This window comes from Henningerozyma blattae, chromosome 1, assembly GCF_000315915.1.
Source record: "Henningerozyma blattae CBS 6284 chromosome 1, complete genome".
Taxonomy (NCBI): Eukaryota; Fungi; Ascomycota; class Saccharomycetes; order Saccharomycetales; family Saccharomycetaceae; genus Henningerozyma; species Henningerozyma blattae.
The window spans coordinates 2,407,233-2,428,055 of NC_020185.1; the positions used below are offsets into that span (position 1 = coordinate 2,407,233).

At 31.9% G+C, this 20,823-nt stretch overlaps 10 protein-coding genes across 10 annotated transcripts; 7 read left to right on the plus strand and 3 right to left on the minus strand.

Moving 5' to 3' along the window:
• Nucleotides 1–52: 52 nt before the first annotated feature.
• On the minus strand, nt 53–1,639 carry MEC3 (Mec3p; the record flags this gene model as incomplete). Its single annotated transcript, XM_004178232.1, has 1 exon — nt 53–1,639. One exon carries the CDS (start codon nt 1,637–1,639, stop codon nt 53–55), a length of 1,587 nt encoding a protein of 528 aa, XP_004178280.1.
• A 281-nt stretch (nt 1,640–1,920) lies between these two features.
• On the plus strand, nt 1,921–3,945 carry GUF1 (GTPase GUF1; the record flags this gene model as incomplete). The annotated part of the gene is made up of 1 exon (XM_004178233.1): nt 1,921–3,945. One exon carries the CDS (start codon nt 1,921–1,923, stop codon nt 3,943–3,945), a length of 2,025 nt encoding a protein of 674 aa, XP_004178281.1.
• Nucleotides 3,946–4,886: 941 nt separating this feature from the next.
• TBLA0A09800 (ATP synthase subunit H) lies at nt 4,887–5,243 on the minus strand (the record flags this gene model as incomplete). Its single annotated transcript, XM_004178234.1, has 1 exon — nt 4,887–5,243. The coding sequence occupies one exon, from the start codon at nt 5,241–5,243 to the stop codon at nt 4,887–4,889; it is 357 nt and encodes a 118-aa protein (XP_004178282.1).
• A 264-nt stretch (nt 5,244–5,507) lies between these two features.
• On the minus strand, nt 5,508–6,257 carry YHC1 (Yhc1p; the record flags this gene model as incomplete). Its single annotated transcript, XM_004178235.1, has 1 exon — nt 5,508–6,257. One exon carries the CDS (start codon nt 6,255–6,257, stop codon nt 5,508–5,510), a length of 750 nt encoding a protein of 249 aa, XP_004178283.1.
• A 727-nt stretch (nt 6,258–6,984) lies between these two features.
• TUF1 (translation elongation factor Tu) lies at nt 6,985–8,256 on the plus strand (the record flags this gene model as incomplete). The annotated part of the gene is made up of 1 exon (XM_004178236.1): nt 6,985–8,256. The coding sequence occupies one exon, from the start codon at nt 6,985–6,987 to the stop codon at nt 8,254–8,256; it is 1,272 nt and encodes a 423-aa protein (XP_004178284.1).
• Nucleotides 8,257–8,874: 618 nt separating this feature from the next.
• Nucleotides 8,875–10,788, plus strand: ECM38 (gamma-glutamyltransferase; the record flags this gene model as incomplete). Its single annotated transcript, XM_004178237.1, has 1 exon — nt 8,875–10,788. The coding sequence occupies one exon, from the start codon at nt 8,875–8,877 to the stop codon at nt 10,786–10,788; it is 1,914 nt and encodes a 637-aa protein (XP_004178285.1).
• Nucleotides 10,789–12,367: 1,579 nt separating this feature from the next.
• MSB1 (Msb1p) lies at nt 12,368–16,534 on the plus strand (the record flags this gene model as incomplete). Its single annotated transcript, XM_004178238.1, has 1 exon — nt 12,368–16,534. The coding sequence occupies one exon, from the start codon at nt 12,368–12,370 to the stop codon at nt 16,532–16,534; it is 4,167 nt and encodes a 1,388-aa protein (XP_004178286.1).
• A 436-nt stretch (nt 16,535–16,970) lies between these two features.
• On the plus strand, nt 16,971–17,417 carry IES4 (Ies4p; the record flags this gene model as incomplete). Its single annotated transcript, XM_004178239.1, has 1 exon — nt 16,971–17,417. The coding sequence occupies one exon, from the start codon at nt 16,971–16,973 to the stop codon at nt 17,415–17,417; it is 447 nt and encodes a 148-aa protein (XP_004178287.1).
• Nucleotides 17,418–17,768: 351 nt separating this feature from the next.
• Nucleotides 17,769–19,091, plus strand: TBLA0A09860 (glycoside hydrolase family 5 protein; the record flags this gene model as incomplete). The annotated part of the gene is made up of 1 exon (XM_004178240.1): nt 17,769–19,091. One exon carries the CDS (start codon nt 17,769–17,771, stop codon nt 19,089–19,091), a length of 1,323 nt encoding a protein of 440 aa, XP_004178288.1.
• Nucleotides 19,092–19,492: 401 nt separating this feature from the next.
• Nucleotides 19,493–20,674, plus strand: TBLA0A09870 (uncharacterized protein; the record flags this gene model as incomplete). The annotated part of the gene is made up of 1 exon (XM_004178241.1): nt 19,493–20,674. The coding sequence occupies one exon, from the start codon at nt 19,493–19,495 to the stop codon at nt 20,672–20,674; it is 1,182 nt and encodes a 393-aa protein (XP_004178289.1).
• Between the last annotated feature and the right edge of the window lie 149 nt (nt 20,675–20,823).

Below are 20,823 nucleotides of genomic sequence, written 5' to 3' on the forward strand. Positions count from 1 at the left end.
ATTTTAATAATATATTATTTGACCAATATATATATATATATATATATATGATTTATAATGGTTTGGATCTTGCAATGTAATAAATAATTTGTCCTCGTTCTCTTACCTTCTCATTGTTTGTATTATTTCTTGATATCCCGTCAGTATCACCTGTATCTTCAATACTACCACGATCTAATGCACAATGTAATATACAAGATGTATCATGATAAATTGCTAATACAATTTCTTCAAATGCAACGTACAATCGAGAACAAACTTTCCAATCTTTACTCCGAATATATACTTCATGGATCTTGGCATTCTCTTGCTCTGCTTCTTCCACAATTTTACTTGCATCTTCATATTCTTCTCTAGAATCTAAGTGATTATCTGGTACATGATCAATATCCATTTCATCATTATTCATAGTACCATTAGCTATTTCTGTATCTTCTGAACTTTCATTGCCATGGCCCCATGATGACATTCGACTTTCTTCAATTCGTAGACTATCATATCCTGTATCTGATTCTCCAGTTTTTGTTAACGGTTTGGTAAACTTAAACGGATTCTCAACAGGTTCTGTATCCTTAGTTGTAATCTTAATGGGACTCTTTATGGGGCTCTTCATAGGGCTTTTGTGAGGGCTCCTAGTATATTCATTAGGTGTGGCATTTAAATCATTAGTTTGTGACATTTGAGACTCATTGGAAACTTCTTGGAAGATTGGTTCTAATGGACCATTCCAAGTAATATCTAAATTCCAATCTAATTCGTTCACTATTGTCTTCAATTCTATATCAACATTTTCAATGGAATCTTGAATGTTTTCATATTCATTAATATTGTTTTTTCCTTTATTCTTTTGTATACCACATAATCGAATATGATTGACAGTAGAATATCTATCAATTCTTCTAATAAAACTTTTAAATGCATTACCAAATATACCTGATACTGGAGGTAGCTTATACATCATTAATTGTTTGTAATCAATAAGTGGCTCTTTAATCTTTTCATCCTGTGATTTCAATAATAATTTTACAGGTATTTGGAAAGAATGTAACACTTTTTTGTTGGTAGCTAATGTAACATTATTATTTGAAGTAGAATCATCTTTATTATCCTTTTGCCTACGTTTAGTAGTCTCAATATCATCATTTTTTGTATTCACAGAATTTGTAACAACATATTCATCAAAAGTAATACCAAGAGCCTGGATTGGGTTTGATCTATGAGTAGCATTGGGGTTGGATTCCAAATTTGGTTGAATATTCCATTCAGGCATATTTTGTAATTTAATTGTCATATTAGATGCATACCCTTGGTTCATAACTTTATCATAACGTTTAAATACATTTAGTAATGATTCGCAATTATATTCCATAGTAATGCAATTCTTATCTCTCGCAGATTTAATGACGTATAATTTAAATACATCATTCGGAATAGTGCACCAAAGTTGGCCTGTATCTCCATGTAATATGGTTGAACTACTAGTCGTTAATGATTTAGGGGTGGAGATGATGATTAATCTTTCATCATTAAATCGTAGAACAGCAGTTTTTCTTAAGGAAGCTACAGTTTGTAGAGTAGTCTTTAAAAGCTTATAATCCTCAGGAGATTCGGATGCATTTAATGCTAATTTTAATTTCATTGGTATCAAATATGTATATCATTTGAATCAAAAGTGAAGAGTGGAAAATATAATGCTAATTAATTGTTTCTTTATTTTTATTTTTTTATTTTTTTTATTATTTAAAAAATGTATAAGAATGCATATAACACCAAATTTGGCGATGATCTAACGAAATTAAAGGTTTCCGCATAATTGAAATCTAAAGGGTTCAATGTTGTTACTTGTAAAATATAGAAAAAACTAATAATTACTATATCTAGTAACACAAGTATGGAAAGTTTTAACATAAGCCCTTGTGAATGATGTTAATCTTTTCAAGAGTACTACCTCACCCAACTATAAAATTTAATATCCTTCGAAATTTAATTAGATACAATAGTACAAAAATCAATAATGTGGTCCCAGCCAATATCACACGAAAATTGCAAGAACGTATTGAACAGATTCCCATTGAGAATTATAGAAATTTTTCAATTGTGGCACATGTCGATCATGGTAAATCTACATTGAGTGATCGATTATTAGAAATTACAGGTGTCATTGACTCGTCGCAATCGAATAAACAAGTTTTAGATAAATTAGAAGTAGAAAGAGAACGAGGAATCACAATTAAGGCACAAACATGCTCGATGTTTTACTATGACAAGAGAACAAAACAAGACTATTTGTTACATTTAGTCGATACACCTGGTCATGTCGATTTTAGAGGTGAAGTTACTCGTTCATATGCATCATGTGGTGGTGCTTTGCTATTGGTGGACGCAACTCAGGGTATTCAAGCACAAACTATGGCAAACTTTTATTTGGCATTTTCTATGGATTTAAAGATGATCCCGGTTATTAACAAAGTTGATCTTGAAACATCAGATATAGAAAGGACCAACGAACAATTAGAGCAAGTTTTTGAAATGGATCGAAAGGATGCAATTCCTGTAAGCGCTAAGACTGGTTTAAATGTTTCTGAACTATTGCTGCCTGCTATTATTGATCGTATCCCACCTCCAACAGGTAAGTTAAATAAACCATTTAGATGTTTACTGGTAGATTCTTGGTATGATTCCTATAATGGTGTAGTGCTTCTTGTTTATGTTGTAGATGGCAAAATTAAAAAAGGTGATAAAATAACTACAGCACAAACTAGGAAAAGATATGATGTAAAAGAAGCTGGAATAATGTATCCAGACCGTATACCAACTGGGACTCTGTCAGCTGGCCAAGTGGGATACATCTTATGTGGGATGAAAAATTCTAGAGAAGCTAAGAATGGTGATACAATAATGAAAATTGGGGAAGAAAGTCTTGTAGAAATTTTACCAGGTTTTGAAGAGCCAAAAGCAATGGTTTTTGTAGGAGCTTTCCCATCTGAAGGTACTAATTTTAAACAATTAGAAGATGATATAGAACGTTTGGTTTTAAATGATAGATCAGTGTCTATTCAGAGAGAAACTTCTTCTGCACTTGGTCAGGGTTGGAGATTAGGATTCTTAGGAACATTACATGCCTCCGTATTCTGTGATCGTTTAGAAAAAGAGTATGGTACTCAAATCTTATTAACACCTGCTACCGTTCCCTATACAATCGTCTATAAAGATGGAACAATAAGAAGAATTACGAAAGCTGATGAATTTCCAACTTTATTAGAAAAAAAGACTAAAGTATCAGAAATTCGTGAGCCCTATACCAGTGCAACCATTACCGTCCCGGAAGAGTATCTAGGAGATGTAATTAAATTATGTGAAGAAGATCTTGGCAAGAGTAGAGGTATTTTTAGAAAAGATTTACGCTACATGAACCTCAGTTCAGATTCAAAGAAAGTTAATGTTAATAAATTAAATTCACAGATTATCCTTCAGTATGATATTCCATTACAGGTTTTAGTTGATAATTTTTTTGAAAAATTAAAATCAGCCTCTAGAGGGTTTGCTAATCTAGATTACGATAATATAGAGCCTGCGGCTGGCGATGTGGTAAAGTTAGAATTACTAGTGAATGGTGAAAGTATCGATGCTCTATCTCAAGTCATTCATCGTAACGATGCTATTCGTGTCGGAAGTGAGTGGGTCAAAAGATTCAAGAAGCATGTCAAATCACAATTATATGAAGTTATTATTCAAGCAAGAATTGAGGAAAAAAATATTGTTGCAAGAGAAACTATAAAAGCTAGAAAGAAAGATGTCTTGGCTAAATTGCATGCCTCTGATATTTCAAGAAGAAAAAAACTTCTTGTAAATCAAAAAAAGGGTAAACAGACTCTAAAAAGAATAGGGAAAGTTAACATAGGCAAAGACGTATATGGAGCATTCTTAAGAAAAGTGAATGATTAGTGTATAAAAAAATATTATGTGCGACAATCTAATTACGTTAACAATGCTATGGAAAAGCAACATGCCCGTACTCAAAGATGTCAAAGTAATATCACCCTATAGCTGATAATATACTCCAAAAGAGTAAAGCCATCCAGCTCAAGAGTTTATGGTTAATAGCATAAGCCCGAGCGAGGCAAAGGGTCTGTTGTTATTCTGATGTATCAAGCAAAACGATCGTTCAACTAAATTTTTGTGATTCCTTTTATAGTTTGGAAAACTCTTTTGCGCGGGTAACCAAGAAAAACTAATAGGGTTATATAAGCCCTATCAGATTAAATAGCTTAAAGACAATCTAAGCACTGTGGGATATCATATCAAATTAGTAATACATATATATATTCATATAAATAAAATAGCATATACGATAAGAATTTATTTTTTTTAAATATTAATAACTTGAAATTTCCACAGTTCATGACCAGAAATTACTGTAGTAGCTTCAGAAAGATGAATTATTGTAATTAATTAAGCTTTATTCGTAATTAATTTGAATTTTATTCAAAATTAATTTTCATTAAGATATTTAAAGTTCCGACAATTGTCTTGTAAGGTTTAATTTTCTTTAAAATACTTTATTTTTGGATACTAAAACTGTTGAAATATAAACTAAATTTAATTTTCGGGGAGAAAAAGTCTAGAAATATAGTTAAAAAAGTCCTGTATTTTCTCACAATTCGAATTTTCCAATGAACATTCTCATTACTTTGCTTTAACTTTACTTTGCCAGATAAAGTTTTTATCACACAAATATCAAAATAATATAAGTATTTTGAAAACAAATATGCTTTCCTTATTTAGGTACGGGAGAATATATAATAATATAAAAAAAAAAGTATTTACATATCATAGACAGTTCGAAGATAGAATATTAATCAATTTTTTAGTGATAGCTAAACTTCTTAATCTTCTAAAACTAACCAATCTTCTTCATTTTCTGCAACTTCTTCTTGGGCAGCCTTAGAAATAACTTCAACGTCTTCAGTCAAATATTGATTCAAAGAGTCTTTACTTTGAGCTTCAACTTCTGGGGATTTTGGTGCAGCTGGTGCTTTCCATTGCTTAACACCTTCTTCACTTAATTTGGAAAAATCTTGTTTGGCAAGTAAGGAGCTAGCTGAATTGATTTCTTTGACGTAAAGATTTGACAATAAATCCCTAGCTATAGGAGTAGAAGATATAGTTCTTTTCATGACCATTGTTCTTGTAGCTGAGTTTAGAACAGTGCGACATTGAGTTTTCATTACAGATCTAAACATGACGGACGAATAATATAATTAATAATGGCTGATAGAGAATAATAGGGTTTCTTAAGTTCTTAAAAAAAGGATCTCCTTAACGGTACCTTACTAGTTGAACAAATTTAGAAAAATTCTTCAGGAATGTATTGAAGTATATACTCGTATACATTTATGCATATAAACAACTAGTTTACAATTGAATATATTTTTATCTACGGACGCTCGAATTATCCTTAAGACCGATCTATCGGAAATCAGCCAGGGTAACACCACCCAAAAAACTCATCCGCGATACACGTGAGAATTAGTATTATAACCTTTAATATTTGAAATAGATGCCTTAATAGCTGCAGTATACGGATGGTCCAATTGTGAAGCATATTGTTGGCTTACTTGTGGGATTGTACTACGGGGTATTGGATTTGCCCAAGCAGTGAGGACTCTTGGAGGCGGAAGAGAAATAGTAGCTCTGGCCGCTTCATCAATAGTCTCATCTCTAGGTGGATTCATATTAGAGTCAGTATGCTGATGACGATTATATTGGTTGTTTCCATGCTGATCTTGATGACCTCTTTCATTAGCTCTTTGGGGACGACGAGCTTGACGAACGGAAGCACTTATATCAAAACGATTATCTGGAATAAAAACTTTTGAATAACCAGGAGCTCTTCGGTATAAACTAGTTAAAGTTCTATCTAATTCTTCTTGAATAGACATTTGTTCTTTTGCAAACGCTCTTGCTTTTTGTCGTTGAACTTTTTTAGCTGCTCTAGTGCTAGGGTGGATTCGAATTTTGGAAATTGATTTTGCCAGCTTACTTTTTCCTGTAGCAGTGGCAGATGTAGTAGAAGGTTCTATAACTGTATTTGAAGTAGCACTGACCGCAGAAGGCCACCTTTGAGGCCTGGACTTGTTTCTATAATAATCTGCAACCATTTTAATATGATTTTTACCCACCAAATGTGAGTTTCTCACACTCAGCGTATCATGAGTAAGGTAGGAATGACAGTATTCACAGTAGTATCTCACCATGGTAATTACAAAATTAGACTATGCTACGAAATACAACTTTTGTCTTGATTAGTTACTATCTTGTTCGCTAACCTGTTTAAATATATCAGGATTTTATCTTTTATCAATAAAAATTATCCGCCCGGAATAATTCTCTTTTGATGCTTATATTTCATTCCTGACCTAAAGTGCAAGAAAGAAACAAATTCTTTTTTTTAAAAAGCAAAAATAAGTATAGTATCAGTTTTAGCTATTTTTAATAGAAATGTTTTACTTTTTGTTTTTTTGAATAAAAAATATACATTTTCTTATTAAATCAATATTTTTTAATTCCAAAAGTTATTAAGGGGAGCCGAGATCTATATAATAAAATTTAGATTAAAATTTAACGCTAATTAATAATACTTATGTAGTCTATTATTAATACTATTATCTGGCTTTATAAAATGTTTGCTAAGCTTAACATTAAAAAAGTTAATATAGGTGTCATTAACCCTACGATATTTTTCTTTGAACCCGAAGATTGGCATCGGGCAAAATCCTCAAACTGTCGTTGTCCTCCGAAAGTTGAAAATTTAAAATAATCAAGCTTTGGCTAAAAATAACTAATTTTTTATTATTTACCTCCTGTATTTTAATTGTTGATATTTCTTAAACGACTCCAATAACAAAGACACTTCAATCAAATTACGTCAAAAAAATGTCGACTTTAATTACTAGATCGATACCTTTGTGGTCGACTATTCGTATGAAAGCGTTGCCACGTGTCTCCCCTACTCTTTTAACACCATTAATTTCACAATCAAGAACCTACGCAGAGGCTCATTTCAAGAGAGACAAACCTCACGTCAACATCGGTACTATTGGCCATGTTGATCATGGTAAGACTACTTTAACCGCCGCAATCACCAAAGTTTTAGCTAAGAACGGTGGTGGGGCTAATTTCATGGATTATGCTTCGATTGATAAAGCTCCTGAAGAAAGAGCTAGAGGTATCACCATCTCTACTGCCCATGTTGAATATGAAACTGCTAAACGTCATTACTCCCACGTCGACTGTCCTGGCCATGCTGATTACATTAAGAATATGATTACTGGTGCTGCTCAAATGGATGGTGCTATTATCGTTGTTGCTGCAAGTGATGGTCAAATGCCTCAAACAAGAGAACATTTATTATTAGCAAGACAAGTCGGTGTTCAAAATTTGGTTGTTTTTGTTAACAAAGTTGATCAAATGAATGACCCTGAAATGTTGGAATTGGTTGAAATGGAAATGAGAGAATTGTTAACTCATTATGGTTTTGATGGTGACAATACTCCTGTTATTATGGGTAGTGCCTTATGTGCCTTGGAAGATAGAGAACCTGAAATTGGTGAAAAAGCTATTTTGAAATTATTGGATTCTGTTGATGAACATATCCCAACCCCTGTCAGAGACTTGGACAAACCATTCTTAATGCCAGTTGAAGATATCTTTTCTATTTCTGGTAGAGGTACCGTTGTTACAGGCCGTGTTGAAAGAGGTAAATTAATCAAAGGTCAAGAAATCGAAATTGTTGGCCATAACAAAACTCCAATCAAGACCACTATCACTGGTATTGAAATGTTTAGAAAAGATTTAGATGAAGCCATGGCAGGTGACAATGCAGGTCTTTTGTTACGTGGTATCAGAAGAGATCAAATCAAGAGAGGTATGGTTTTAGCCAAACCAGGTACTGTCAAGGCTCACACTAAATTTTTAGCCTCCCTATATATCTTATCTAAGGATGAAGGTGGTAGACATTCTGGTTTCGGTGAAAACTATAGACCACAATTATTCATCAGAACTGCTAACGTTACTGTTGTTTTAAGATTCCCAGAATCTGTTGAAGATCATTCCAAACAAATAATGCCAGGTGATAATGTCGAAATGGAATGTGATTTGATTCACCCAACTCCAGTCGAAATTGGTCAAAGATTCAATATCAGAGAAGGTGGTAAGACAGTTGGTACCGGTTTAGTTACCCGTATCATCGAATAGATAGTTCTGTTGAGGATCTATTAATGAATTTACTCATATACCTAAAAAAACATAAAAACTTTAATTATCCTTGTCAAAATTACTTCGAATATAAGAAAATTAACCATAAAAGAATCATTTTTAATCATGTATATTCGTTGGACCTGTATATAAGAACAATACGTAATAAATAAATAAATAAATACTTAATTTTTGTTTTACTATATATTGTTTTAATTCAATATTTATTATATTCAATTTTTTTCTATACATTTTGTGTCTGTAAATTAAAAAAAGAAAAATTTCACATTCGACAAATATGCGGCGCAACCACTTGTTGGAGAAAAAACGCCACAACTCCCGGTTATTCGGAGATTTGTATTTGTAATATAGAATTAGAAATTAAAAAAATAAGACTAATGTTATTAAAGTTGAATTTGAGTCATCGAGATTTTTTTATAAAAATCGACTAAAACGTTTGAAAAGATTCCTTTTTTTTTCCACTCAACTAAAAAAATATCCCAAGTACCGAAGAAATAAGAACTATTTATTGAATATTACTACTCTTTAAATTCAAGTATTTAAAAAAATTTGTATTTTATTTTATTTTATTTTATTTTTTTTTAAAAAATAACTACTATGAAAAGTTCATTATTTACCATTATACTGTTAATAATTGACATTAAGTTAATTAACGCTTTAAATTTAAAATTCATTAAGGGTCCCAACTTGGATATTGATATAGATCCCCTGGGACGTCACCCTTCACTTACTCCAAATCCTAAATTGTTAAAAAAAGGCAAAAATGGTGCTATTGCTTCAGATTTAGAAATTTGTTCAAATTTAACAATAAATTCCATCTTTAAAAAATTCCCTAATTCTAATGCAGCGGATGCTGCTGTAACTCAAACATTATGTATTGGATTAATTAATTCTTTCAATAGTGGTATTGGTGGCGGTGGATATGCAGTCTTTGGATCATCAGATCTTAAAAAACAAGATCATTTAACTATTGATTTTCGTGAACAAGCTCCTGGGGCAGCTGATAAAGATATGTTTGAGGATTGTCCTGATGCATCGAAAGCTGGTGGGTTATCTATTGCTGTCCCTGGAGAAATAGCTGGGATTTACGAATTATTTAAAAAAAGAGGTAGCGGGCAAGTAACATGGTATAATTTAGTCAAACCTGTAGCTGAATTAGCTATTAAAGGATGGGAAGTCGATGAAGTGCTAAGTGCAGCATTAGAAGTATATGAACCATATTTAACCACCGAAGAACAAGCAGAAGATTGGGCATTTGTATTAAATAGTACCAAAAACGGTGTTAAAAGACGCGGTGATTGGATTAGTAGACCAAAGTTTGGACAAATGTTATTGGAATTGGCACATAATGGTAGTTCTAAACCATTTTATGATCCTGAAAGATGGATTGTTCAATCAATGTTGAAGGTGATTAAGAAACATGATGGTATTATTACTGGAGATGATTTTGCCAATTATTTTGTTAATTCGAGTAAACCTATTAATGTAACATTTAGGTCTGGGTTTGAATATGCCCCTGATAATGATCTCACATTAATTACATCCACAGGCTCTAGTTCTGGTGCAGCTCTCTTATCTGCTATTAAGATACTAGATAATTTTGAAAGCATTGAAGGTAGTGATTATTTTGAAGAACAATCTTTCCAATTAATTGAGACAATGAAATGGATGGCGTCAGCAAGAAGTCGATTAGGTGATTATTGTGTTGATTATAAAAAAGATAAATTACCATCAAGAATTGGGGAGATCATGGATGAAGATGTATGGATCCAAAATGCAGTAGAAAAGATTAAAAATAATAGTAATTTGAAAGAGACATGCCCCAAGGGGAAACGTAGGGATTCCAATAATGAGACCTGTATTTATAATAGATTCCAAACACTAAATTCTTGGAAAGAATATGACCCTATCTATGAGATGAATGAACCACATGGTACAGCACATTTTAGTATTGTAGATAGATTTGGTAATGCAGTATCATTAACTACAACAATTAATCTTTTATTTGGATCATTAGTCCATGATCCTAAGACAGGTGTCATCTTCAACAACGAAATGGATGATTTTTCGCAACCTGGCAAATCCAATACTTTTGGATTAGCTGCTTCCAAGTTTAATTTCCCAGAACCTCTAAAGAGACCATTATCTAGTGCTGCTCCTGCGATTATCTTTAATGAATTAGGTTCTGTAGAATTAGTCATTGGTGCATCTGGCGGATCAAGAATAACTACGAGCATATTACAAAATATCTTTAGATTATATTGGAGTAAAATGCCCTTACTAGAAAGTATAGCTTACCCTAGAATTCATCATCAATTATTACCGAATAGAGTCGAAGTAGAGAGCTATGCAATGATAGGGAAAGAAAGTATTAAAGCCATCAAAGCTATGGGCCATAAAGTAATAGAACAAATTCCCAAGAGTGTTGTCAACGGTATTCAAAGAGTCAATGGAGATTGGCATGCTGTGAGTGATTACTGGAGGAAAAGAGGGGTGTCCAGTACCTTTTGAATACTTGAAACAAGACAACAAGCAATTATAGAAATGAATAAGCAAGACATTGTTATAGACATAGACATGCAAGATACATCATTATAGACATAGACATGCAAGATACATCATTATAGACATGAATATGTAAGACATAATTATAGATTGAATTGTGGGGTAAAACAGCTGGCGTATGATAAACGCCATATTACTTTGATATTTTGATATTTTGATATTTTGATATTTTGATATTTTGATATTTTGATATTTTTACCCAATACCGAATATGCTCAATATTTTATACAATTTGTTTTTACTTTATACAAACACAATACACAAGCACATTATAAGTTCACTATACACCGACACTTGTCTAAGTATACTTTTCCCTATATACATATACAGATATTAATCATGAAACAATGTCCTAAACGTGTTCCTTATACTAAAACATCCGTGCATTTATCAGTAGCAAAAATAGGGGAGGGGTCCAAAGAGTAGATACGTAGCAGATCATGGTTGCCCAGAACACCCCGCAGAAATGGCCAACGTGGTTTCCATTCTTGGATATTGTGCTTATATAGTGTTCTTCAAAAGAGAAATAAGAAATTCCTGTCGGCTGTTAGCCTAAAGCAATATCCTGAAAGGGTAAAGTAAGATGCGGCGGAAGTTTGCTTACTAGTTACCACAAAAAGTCGGCTGATAAGATAATTACTGCTTAGGGCATATGGAATCTGACAACAGATATATAGCACCATTATGCTAAAGAGAAGCCCCACGGGATGGTGGATATAAATAGGAGAAACTAACGGATCCCGGAACGGAAAAGCCACCCGACGGGTATCGGTGTTACTTGATTTAGTAAGAAATGATGGAAACGGAAGGCGAGGACTATGCTGACCGGAGTATCCTATTTGGGCTAGCTAATTAAAACTACTGCTTATACATGGCCTAGAGATTGGAATTTAGATGTATATGGATATTGATATGAATATTGTTCTGGATATAATATCAATATATTGATCTTGTGGCTATAATAGGTAAGTTGTGGGAGAATTGCTTGGTGATAATAATTATGGGCTAATGGGGTATTCAGGTAATGTACTATTTATAATCATCTTAAGGTACTCCTGATGAAGAATACTGCTAGCAACCATTCGGAGTACATCATATCTTGTTTTGTCAGCCATTTTTATTTATTTTTTTTGTTTTATTTCCAAGAAAAGTTGAGGTAAGCTGGTTGATATGCGTGGATGATATACTGCGAATGATAAAGGAGTAAGCGAGCTATCCTAGAATGCGGATTTGTCTGAAGCAAAAGGTTTCTTTGTATTGAGGTTATTACTATTACTACTATATATAGGCTTTACGGATTATTTATTCATCATAGGAGACTGGCCGCTGTAGAATTTCTTATTCCACAGTCTGCGTATTTTTTTTTTGATTTGGTGACCTTCTGTTAACCGCTATTCTATTTACAATCGTTATTTTTTTTTATTATTTATTCAAATTGTACTATTAGAAGCATAAAATATATAAATAGCATATAACGTATTGCAAAACATATCATACACATCTATTCTATAATAAAGCTCAACTCATGTCATCCACACAATTTATAGATAACCATCCATCTTTGAATCTAGATCCAGAAAAAGAACAAAGTCAATCGCAAACTAAAGATTCAGATCCAGATCCAGATCCAGATCAATCTACAACTACAGCTCCAGAGCAAGATCAAGACAAAGACAAAACTCCGAAAATAACAGAAGATTCATTGCCCACTACAAAAGAGGGTCCAAATCATGTTGATACTCCTGAGATTAAAATTCCATTAGATATCAATGATATAACTGGCCTACAAACATATTTAGAATTACCTAGTTCGTTCACCTGGGAAGTTGCTAGAACACCAATCCACTGGCTTACAATAGAATTAAAGAGAAGAGCAAAAACTACGAAAAACTTGTTGCTACCTTTCAGATCACCTCAAGACAACACAAATTTAGTTTATCTATTAACTATCCTTTTCCCTAATGAATCTATACCCGATTCACAATTGACAGAGAAGGAGATAATTGGTCATATAAATAAAAATAATGTTTGGACTTTAATACAATGTTTAAAATATATTTGGTGTAGATTACCAAATGGAGGTATCTTACATTACAAACAATATCTGAAATTCAAGAAAGACGAACTGAGTAATGAATTACCAAATGATTCATTCTTTAACATCCTACCAAAGTATTTAGATGGTAAGGATCAAGCCTCTATTGTTTACGATTTTTTTGATTTAATTAAAATCATCACCAGCAATGGATTTATTACAAATATAAACTCTATTGATACTTGCAAAATTTATGGTATTTGGTGTTTTGGTGGATTAAATGACTGCATATTTTATTCGGGAGAAGATACCGCAGAACACACTTCCAAGTCCGTAAATAGCTCGAATTCGCCTCTTGAGATTGGCATTGAAGGTTACTTCAAAATAGCAAACGCTTTATTCCATCTTTATTTATCATTCTTAAGACATTTCACCAAAAATGGGATCAAAAAGACTTCATCAATTAATAATGAATTGAAGAAACTTTTAATAGATTATGATTACCCACCAATTGACTTTAAAATTAATTCAAATTTAATTACAATACCATTGGTACAATTACACACTCCAGTGCCTTCAGATGATCTGTGGCAACTCTTGAATAGATGCAAGATGAATTTAAATTTGAATTTTGATAACCCTGATCTATTCAAATCAAGAGAAAATTTCGCACTTTTAAAGATTCTATTCAAGAATTTAAAAGATATTAAAGATTTGAATAATTCTTTTACGGAAGATACAGAAAACAATGTGAAAAGCCTAACAACAAGACATTCAACGTTAAACACGAATTGGCCTCATTCAAAATACGTTTCAGAAAAAAATACAATTCAATTCGATGATTATTTACAAATTAAAAATGTTGAAATTGATAAAACTTTCTATTGGAGTTGGCTATCCACTCTATCTAATGAACAATCTAATAAGAAAAAATCATTATTTGGTAGATGTGTATTATTAGAATTCAATATTTCCAATAATTTAAATAAATTTATTTTTTTCGAAGATACCCAAATTAATAATAAAGAAGAACCCGAAATTAAACCTTTAAAAGTTAAAAAAGAATATACTAAGCATAGTTCATTGATATCCCCTTCAAATATTGCATCCTCTAATTTAGACCCTAAACCAATTAGTTCTAAAAGGCATTCTTCAACCTCAACGAAATCAACTCCAACTCCAATAACTTCCAATTCAAAATCAAATACCTCTAATGATACTTCCACCCCTAGTGTAAGATCTCACCGTCGTAAAAACAGTCGTCGTCATCATAGTCATATTACTCCAAAAACTTCTAATAGTTCAACTCATACAGCAGACTCATTAAGTAACGGCTTAACCAATAAAAACTCATCTAATGATACTGAAAGTTCCAATGAATCAAATGCTGTTACACCACCTGCAATGACTCCACAAAACACAGGTTCCGCTTTTTTTGTATCACAAACTTTAGATAAACCTTTTGGTTCTTCGAATTCTACTACTCCTTTCCAAGGTTTTAAAAAATTAGATGCTAAATATGATAAATGGAAAAATTTTACTAATAATTTCAAAGCTAAGAAAAATAGTAATTTTAGCAATCTTTTGAGTAATAATAATTCAATTCATACAGTATCTGATTTTAATTTTTCCATTCTGAAAAATAAAAATCCTACTAGCACTAATACCAGTGCCAGTACTAGTACCAGTACTAATAATAATGATAATAAAAGTACTCCATTTTTCTACTCTTTTAAAAGTGATCCAAATACAAGTAGAGCTTCATTTCTAATCAAAGATACTAACCTAATGAAAAAATCAATCTCGTTGAAAAGTTTGAATAAACAAGAGCTTAAGGCAAAATTACATCCAGTGGATCCAGCTTTGAAGACTTCAAGTATTTCTACAAAGCCAACTTTACCTATTACCATAATACAATTAAATGGAGATATTAATAATACAAAACTTCCTAATGGTGCCAAACTTACCTCAAGTACTAAATTCACTAATAGCACTAAAATATCAAGCAATACTAAAGTAACTGGTAGTATTCAAGACACAAGCACTAAGAGTGAAGAGACTACTAACAAGAGTACACGTAAAAGTTCACGTATTCATACACAGAGTGGTACCGCTGATGTCAATAGTACAATTAGTGAAACCAATAGTAGCCATAAACATCGTCACCATCGTCATTCTCATAAATCTGATCCCTCATCAAAAGCAAGATCTCACAGACACCATTCCCATTCCAATTCGAATCACCATTCTAAGTCACGTTCTAATACTCAATTTAATAATGTTCCAAAATCAACTGTCATTGAAGAATTGGAATTGAAAGAGTTAGATGATAAAATTTTCAGTACTTTAAATAATGAGGAAGATGACCAGGATGTTAGAGACTTAAGGAGCGACAATTCTAGTATCTATACAATTAATAACGAAGAAAATACTTCGTTGAGAAAAGTTTCTACTTCCCAAAGCTCCAAAACTAAACATTCTAAAGATAGTTCAAAAAACACTACTGTTGAAAATGATGTAAATTCTGATAGTTTATCTGTTTCCATTCAAACCATCACTGTAAATAAAAGCATTCTACACCCGTTATCTAATAATATTATCCAATCTTCCGAAGTACCACTAACTCCTCCACCAATCCCAAAAAAGATCCCATTGAATAATAGTTCACCATCTCTTTCTACTCCATTCTCAACTCAATCTCTCTTAGATAATATTAAAGTACAACAGCAACAACAATTTTCAGATACCACAACACAATTTTCAGATACCACAACACAATTTCCGATTCCTGAACTTTCTCAAAATACAAATGTTCAAACTCAACTTACTCTCGCTAATTTTCAAGACTCAGCTCCAGCTGTGCTGTTAGATAATAATAATATTAATCACACACCAATATTATATTCTAAAAAGGAAAATATACTAATAGCTAGAGGAACTATACCTGAAACTAATGAAAATATTCCGCAGAATAACTTTAATCCCCAAACTATTATTGTAAATTCTAATGGTCCAAAAACAATGGGAAATTCCAGTAATTTTATTACTGATAATACCGCTTCCCAACATAATGTTCAAGGTTCATCTGAAGATAATATATCTTCTCCAACTTCTTCAGTCTCCACTTCTTCTTTTGTTAGTACGAGTATAACTCCAGTTACTCATACTGACAACTATAATACACCAATTACTCCATTTAGTAATGTTTTTAGTGATAATCAAGGTGAAACTTTTAATAATATTGATGTAAAATTTTCAAAAACTATTGCTTCCTCAATTCCTGAGACTAATACATCTCCAACTAGGGAATACCAGTATCAAGGCACGAGAAATGGAAGAAATGATATATTTGAAAGCATAATCACCCAAATAGGTAGTAATAATACTGATAATAAGATTCAATCAAATACGACATTAGATACACCAATTCTAAATAGTAAATCAAGTTTGTCCCCTCCACCTCAACTCCCACTCTCTCCATCAACTTTAAGCAATAATGGAACGATGAATTCAAATTCACCTCGTCAATCAAGAAATTCAATATCTTCAAGTGAAAATTCTGACACGAGTGGTAGTTATATAAGTTCTGGTGGTATAACAGATTACGACGAAGTAATGCAATCGCCAACATCGAATCCATTTACAATTCATATTTAATTAAAAGTATATATAGATCTCTTTTTTATTTGCCATACTATAAATTTCAATACCCCATTAGTTATATATATTTTGTTAATAACAAATATTACATTCTTGTTTGTTTATCATAGAGATCTATATCCCATATTATTGTAAAATTAAAATATTGTTACTAAAGTTATTGAATAGACGTTTTTGTTATAAAGCTAGAGTGAAGTAATTCATTTGAACTTTTAAGCTTGAATCAATTTTGTTTTCAAAGCGCTTCTTTAGAAGCGCAGCTTGATACTATTTGCTTTCTTAAGAAAAACCTCCAAAAATTTCAGAAAAATTAGTCTTCGTAAAAATATATATATATATATATATATATTTAATAGAAAATTAAAATATCAAATTCCAATTTTCTTATAACAACAAAAGTTATTTCTTAAGATTCTAAGATTTAGGTGTTAGTATGTCTCAAGATAGTAGCATTACCAGCTCAGCAAGTACACCTGCCATTGAGTCATCTCCAATCGAAAAAACTTCTACAGTTTCTTCAACCAGCAATTCAACAAATTCTAACAGCACAAATAACCTTACAACCTCTCCTCAAAAGAATAAATTAGGTAATAGCAATAAAGCTCAAAATAATATGAATAAAAAAGCATTCGAAGAACAGAAAAAACATGTTTTACCATGGGATAATACTGAACACGAAGTTCCGATTAAGAGTTTCACAGGCTATGAAGTAAACTTTAACGGCTGGATTAGAAAGGATATCAGAGAAGAAAGAAGGGGGAAGAATGGCCAAGTTTCAATATTTAATAACATTGAACAAGATGAAGCCGGAAAGAATGAAAGTTCTATGAAACAAATATTACAAGAAGCAAATGCTAGTAAACAAACGAATACCGATTAGTTTGTTTTATTTACTGTATTGTACGAAGACATTCAATAAATTATGCTATAGTTTATTTTTTTATGTTTTTCTTCTATTTTGTGTAATTTAATATTTTGGAAAATTGGAATCGTTTACACAAATTTCACATATACTTTTTCTCATATACTTGAACTTGGACTACGCACAAAAATAATTAGTCTAACTAAAAAAATCAAGTTAATTTTGAAATATCTACCACAACAACACTCATTATCTTTCAAATTGTTGCTATATTTATATTAATTATTTTGTTACCTCTGAATATTTTCTGCGTCAACTTCTTATATTCAAGAAACATCTATTCTACCTCCTTGAAATAAACCTCATTTAATGCTATTATCATTGTTTACAATTGCTACGCTTTCTTTTCAACTGTTATTGGCAAAAGCCAATCCTATTCCTCACCAAAGTCCTTTATCTTTACAATTTATGAATGATCGGAATGAAAAACGATTTTATGATTATGGAACCATTAAATCTCCAATTAGAGGTGTTAATATTGGCGGTTGGCTAGTATTGGAGCCATATATTACTCCATCTCTCTTTGAAAGATTCCGGGAAAATCCATTTAATGACGATGGCATTCCTGTTGATGAATTTCATTATTGTAAGTATCTAGGCTATGATGAGGCTAAGTCAAGGCTAATTAACCATTGGGATACATTTTATACAGAACAAGATTTCAAAGATATTGCAGATAAAGGATTAAATTTAGTTAGAATACCAATCGGTTACTGGGCTTTTAAGAAGAGAGATCTTGATCCATTTGTCACAGGCTACCAAGAGAAATATTTAGATAATGCAATTGAATGGAGTAAAAAATATGGGTTAAAAGTCTGGGTTGATTTACATGGTGCTGCTGGTTCCCAAAATGGTTTTGACAACTCTGGGTTAAGAGACCATTTAGAATTTTTGAATGATGACAATTTAGATGTCACATTGCAAGCCTTAAAATATATATTAGAGAAATATTCACGCGAAGAATTCTTGGATACTGTTGTTGGTATTGAGTTGATTAATGAACCTCTAGGTGGTGTTATTGATATGCAAAAATATAAAACACAATTCCTAGATGTTGCATATGATTATTTAAGACATACTTTGAAAAGAAATCAAATTATTGTGATTCACGACACATTTTTACCAAATGAATATTGGGATGACTTTTGGACTTTGAAACAAGATCATTGGGGTGTAGTAATCGACCACCACAGATACGAGGCATTTAATTATGGTGATTTAACTAGTCCAATAGAAATGAAAGTTAGAACAGCATGTGCATGGGGATTATCTTCCATTAAAGATACACATTGGAGTATTACAGGTGAATTTTCTGCAGCATTAACAGATTGTACGAAATGGTTGAATGGTGTTGGAAGAGGTGCTCGCTATGATGGGACTTTGGCTTCTAATTATGCACCAATTGGTTCTTGCAAACCTTTTAATGATATTTCACAATACACTCCTGAAATGAGAACAAATACCAGAAAGTTTGTTGAAGCCCAGTTAGATGCATTTGAAATGAGAGAAGGTTGGATAATTTGGTGCTATAAAACAGAATCTTCGATTGAATGGGATTTAAAGAGATTGATAGAGTACGATTTATTCCCACAGCCTATTACTAGCAGAAAGTATCCAAAGCAATGTGAATAATCATTACAACAGTTCTATTAATCTTAGTTTCTATATTACAAATTTTATAATTATACTTTTTATATGTGTTTGCTGTATTGTAAAACGTCTTATATTTATTTTTTTTTATTGCTACTGATCAATTGTGCTAATATTATTTGAATGCTTATCAGCTAATTGCTTTGATCTTTTGTGGAATCTTAGTTTAGTTAGTAGTAGTATTATTTTCAGTTACGCGTGTAAAAACGCCTAAATATCATCGGCCGAGTCATTGCTAAAGTAACGATGAGATTAGTAGTAATTCAAACTTAAAAAACCTGATGATTAAAAGACAGTGTGATGCATTCTGTATGACAATATGTGGTAAAAATAAGGTAGCAGGGAGGCATCACTATTGTAAAACTACATACTAAATCAAATAAATGGAGACAGTAAGGATGAATGATATTATTTCATTGGATCTGATAGATATGAGCTCGGATGAAGAGAATCCATCAGATGATTATACGAATGCAGGCAACAAGCCCCCAGAAATTAGAGAAGTAAACGATGAAACCATCACAACTAGCAATTTAAAGGAGGACTTATTTAATCCGTTTGATCTACTACCTAGCAAAAATGAGATATCCGACTTGGAAAATGTAAAGTCAAGTTTAAGTAATAAAAATGAGAAAAGGAATCAACTACAGAATGAAGAGCTTCATAATGGAGAGAAAATCCAAAGTTTTAGACATATCTCATATGGAAATACATTGGAAACTTTACATTTAGAGAAGGATAATTCCTTAAAAAGCGATATTGGAAGCAATAATGATTTTACTCTAAGTGATATTAATAAGGAAAAATATAATGAGCTTTCTGACACTACTGATAGAACAACAGTTCCGCCAATAGAAACCCACAGAGACGATTTGAAGGTTAACCAAGTCACTAAGAAAAATATTAAGGATATCAATACAACTGTAATTAGCAGCAATATAAGAACTATTGATGATACAACTCCTATTCTCCCGAATTCTGATCATAAAGAAACCTTAGATAATGTTGCTTCCAATCTAAATGAAACTACTACAGCCAGTAGCCCAGTTCTGGGCAGTAAGAGCAACAAAATTTTCACGGAATATGACTTCCAAAACAATGAACTTTCAAATACCCAAGGTAAGTATATTATTAATGAACCTCAAACTATTATTGATTTAGACTTGGATGATGATAGCCAAATAAGTTCTTCATCTATTCTTAATAATGAAAGCAAAAAACAACAAGACAATACTTCTATTACATTTCCAACTTCTAAATCAAATGGTAAGAGAAGACTTGATGAAAATATTACTGAGCAGAGAGAGAAAAAACAAATGCTGAATGAAACAAACTTAATATCTGGGAATCATTCTAACTATGATTCTATTCCACATGAAGTAATAAATTTAAGTGATGATGATTATGAGGAAGTTAACTTTAATGATAAAAAATTGAAATCAGAATCAACAAATAACCAAAGCTTATTATCTGATTTGGATCAAGACCAAACACAATCTATTGAAGATCTAGAAAAAGAATATAATAAACTAGCTTCTGAAGTTGAAGAGCACAAAAAAAGATGAGATTAACATTAGATTCTTTAAAAACTCAAAAAATAGTACTTCAGAGGAAACTTACAAAGCGTCAAAGTGATATTGAGAAGCAGCAGAAAAAGACCCAGCTTCTATTAAAACTGGTTGAGAGAAATGGACCAAACTCAAATTCAGCTCAA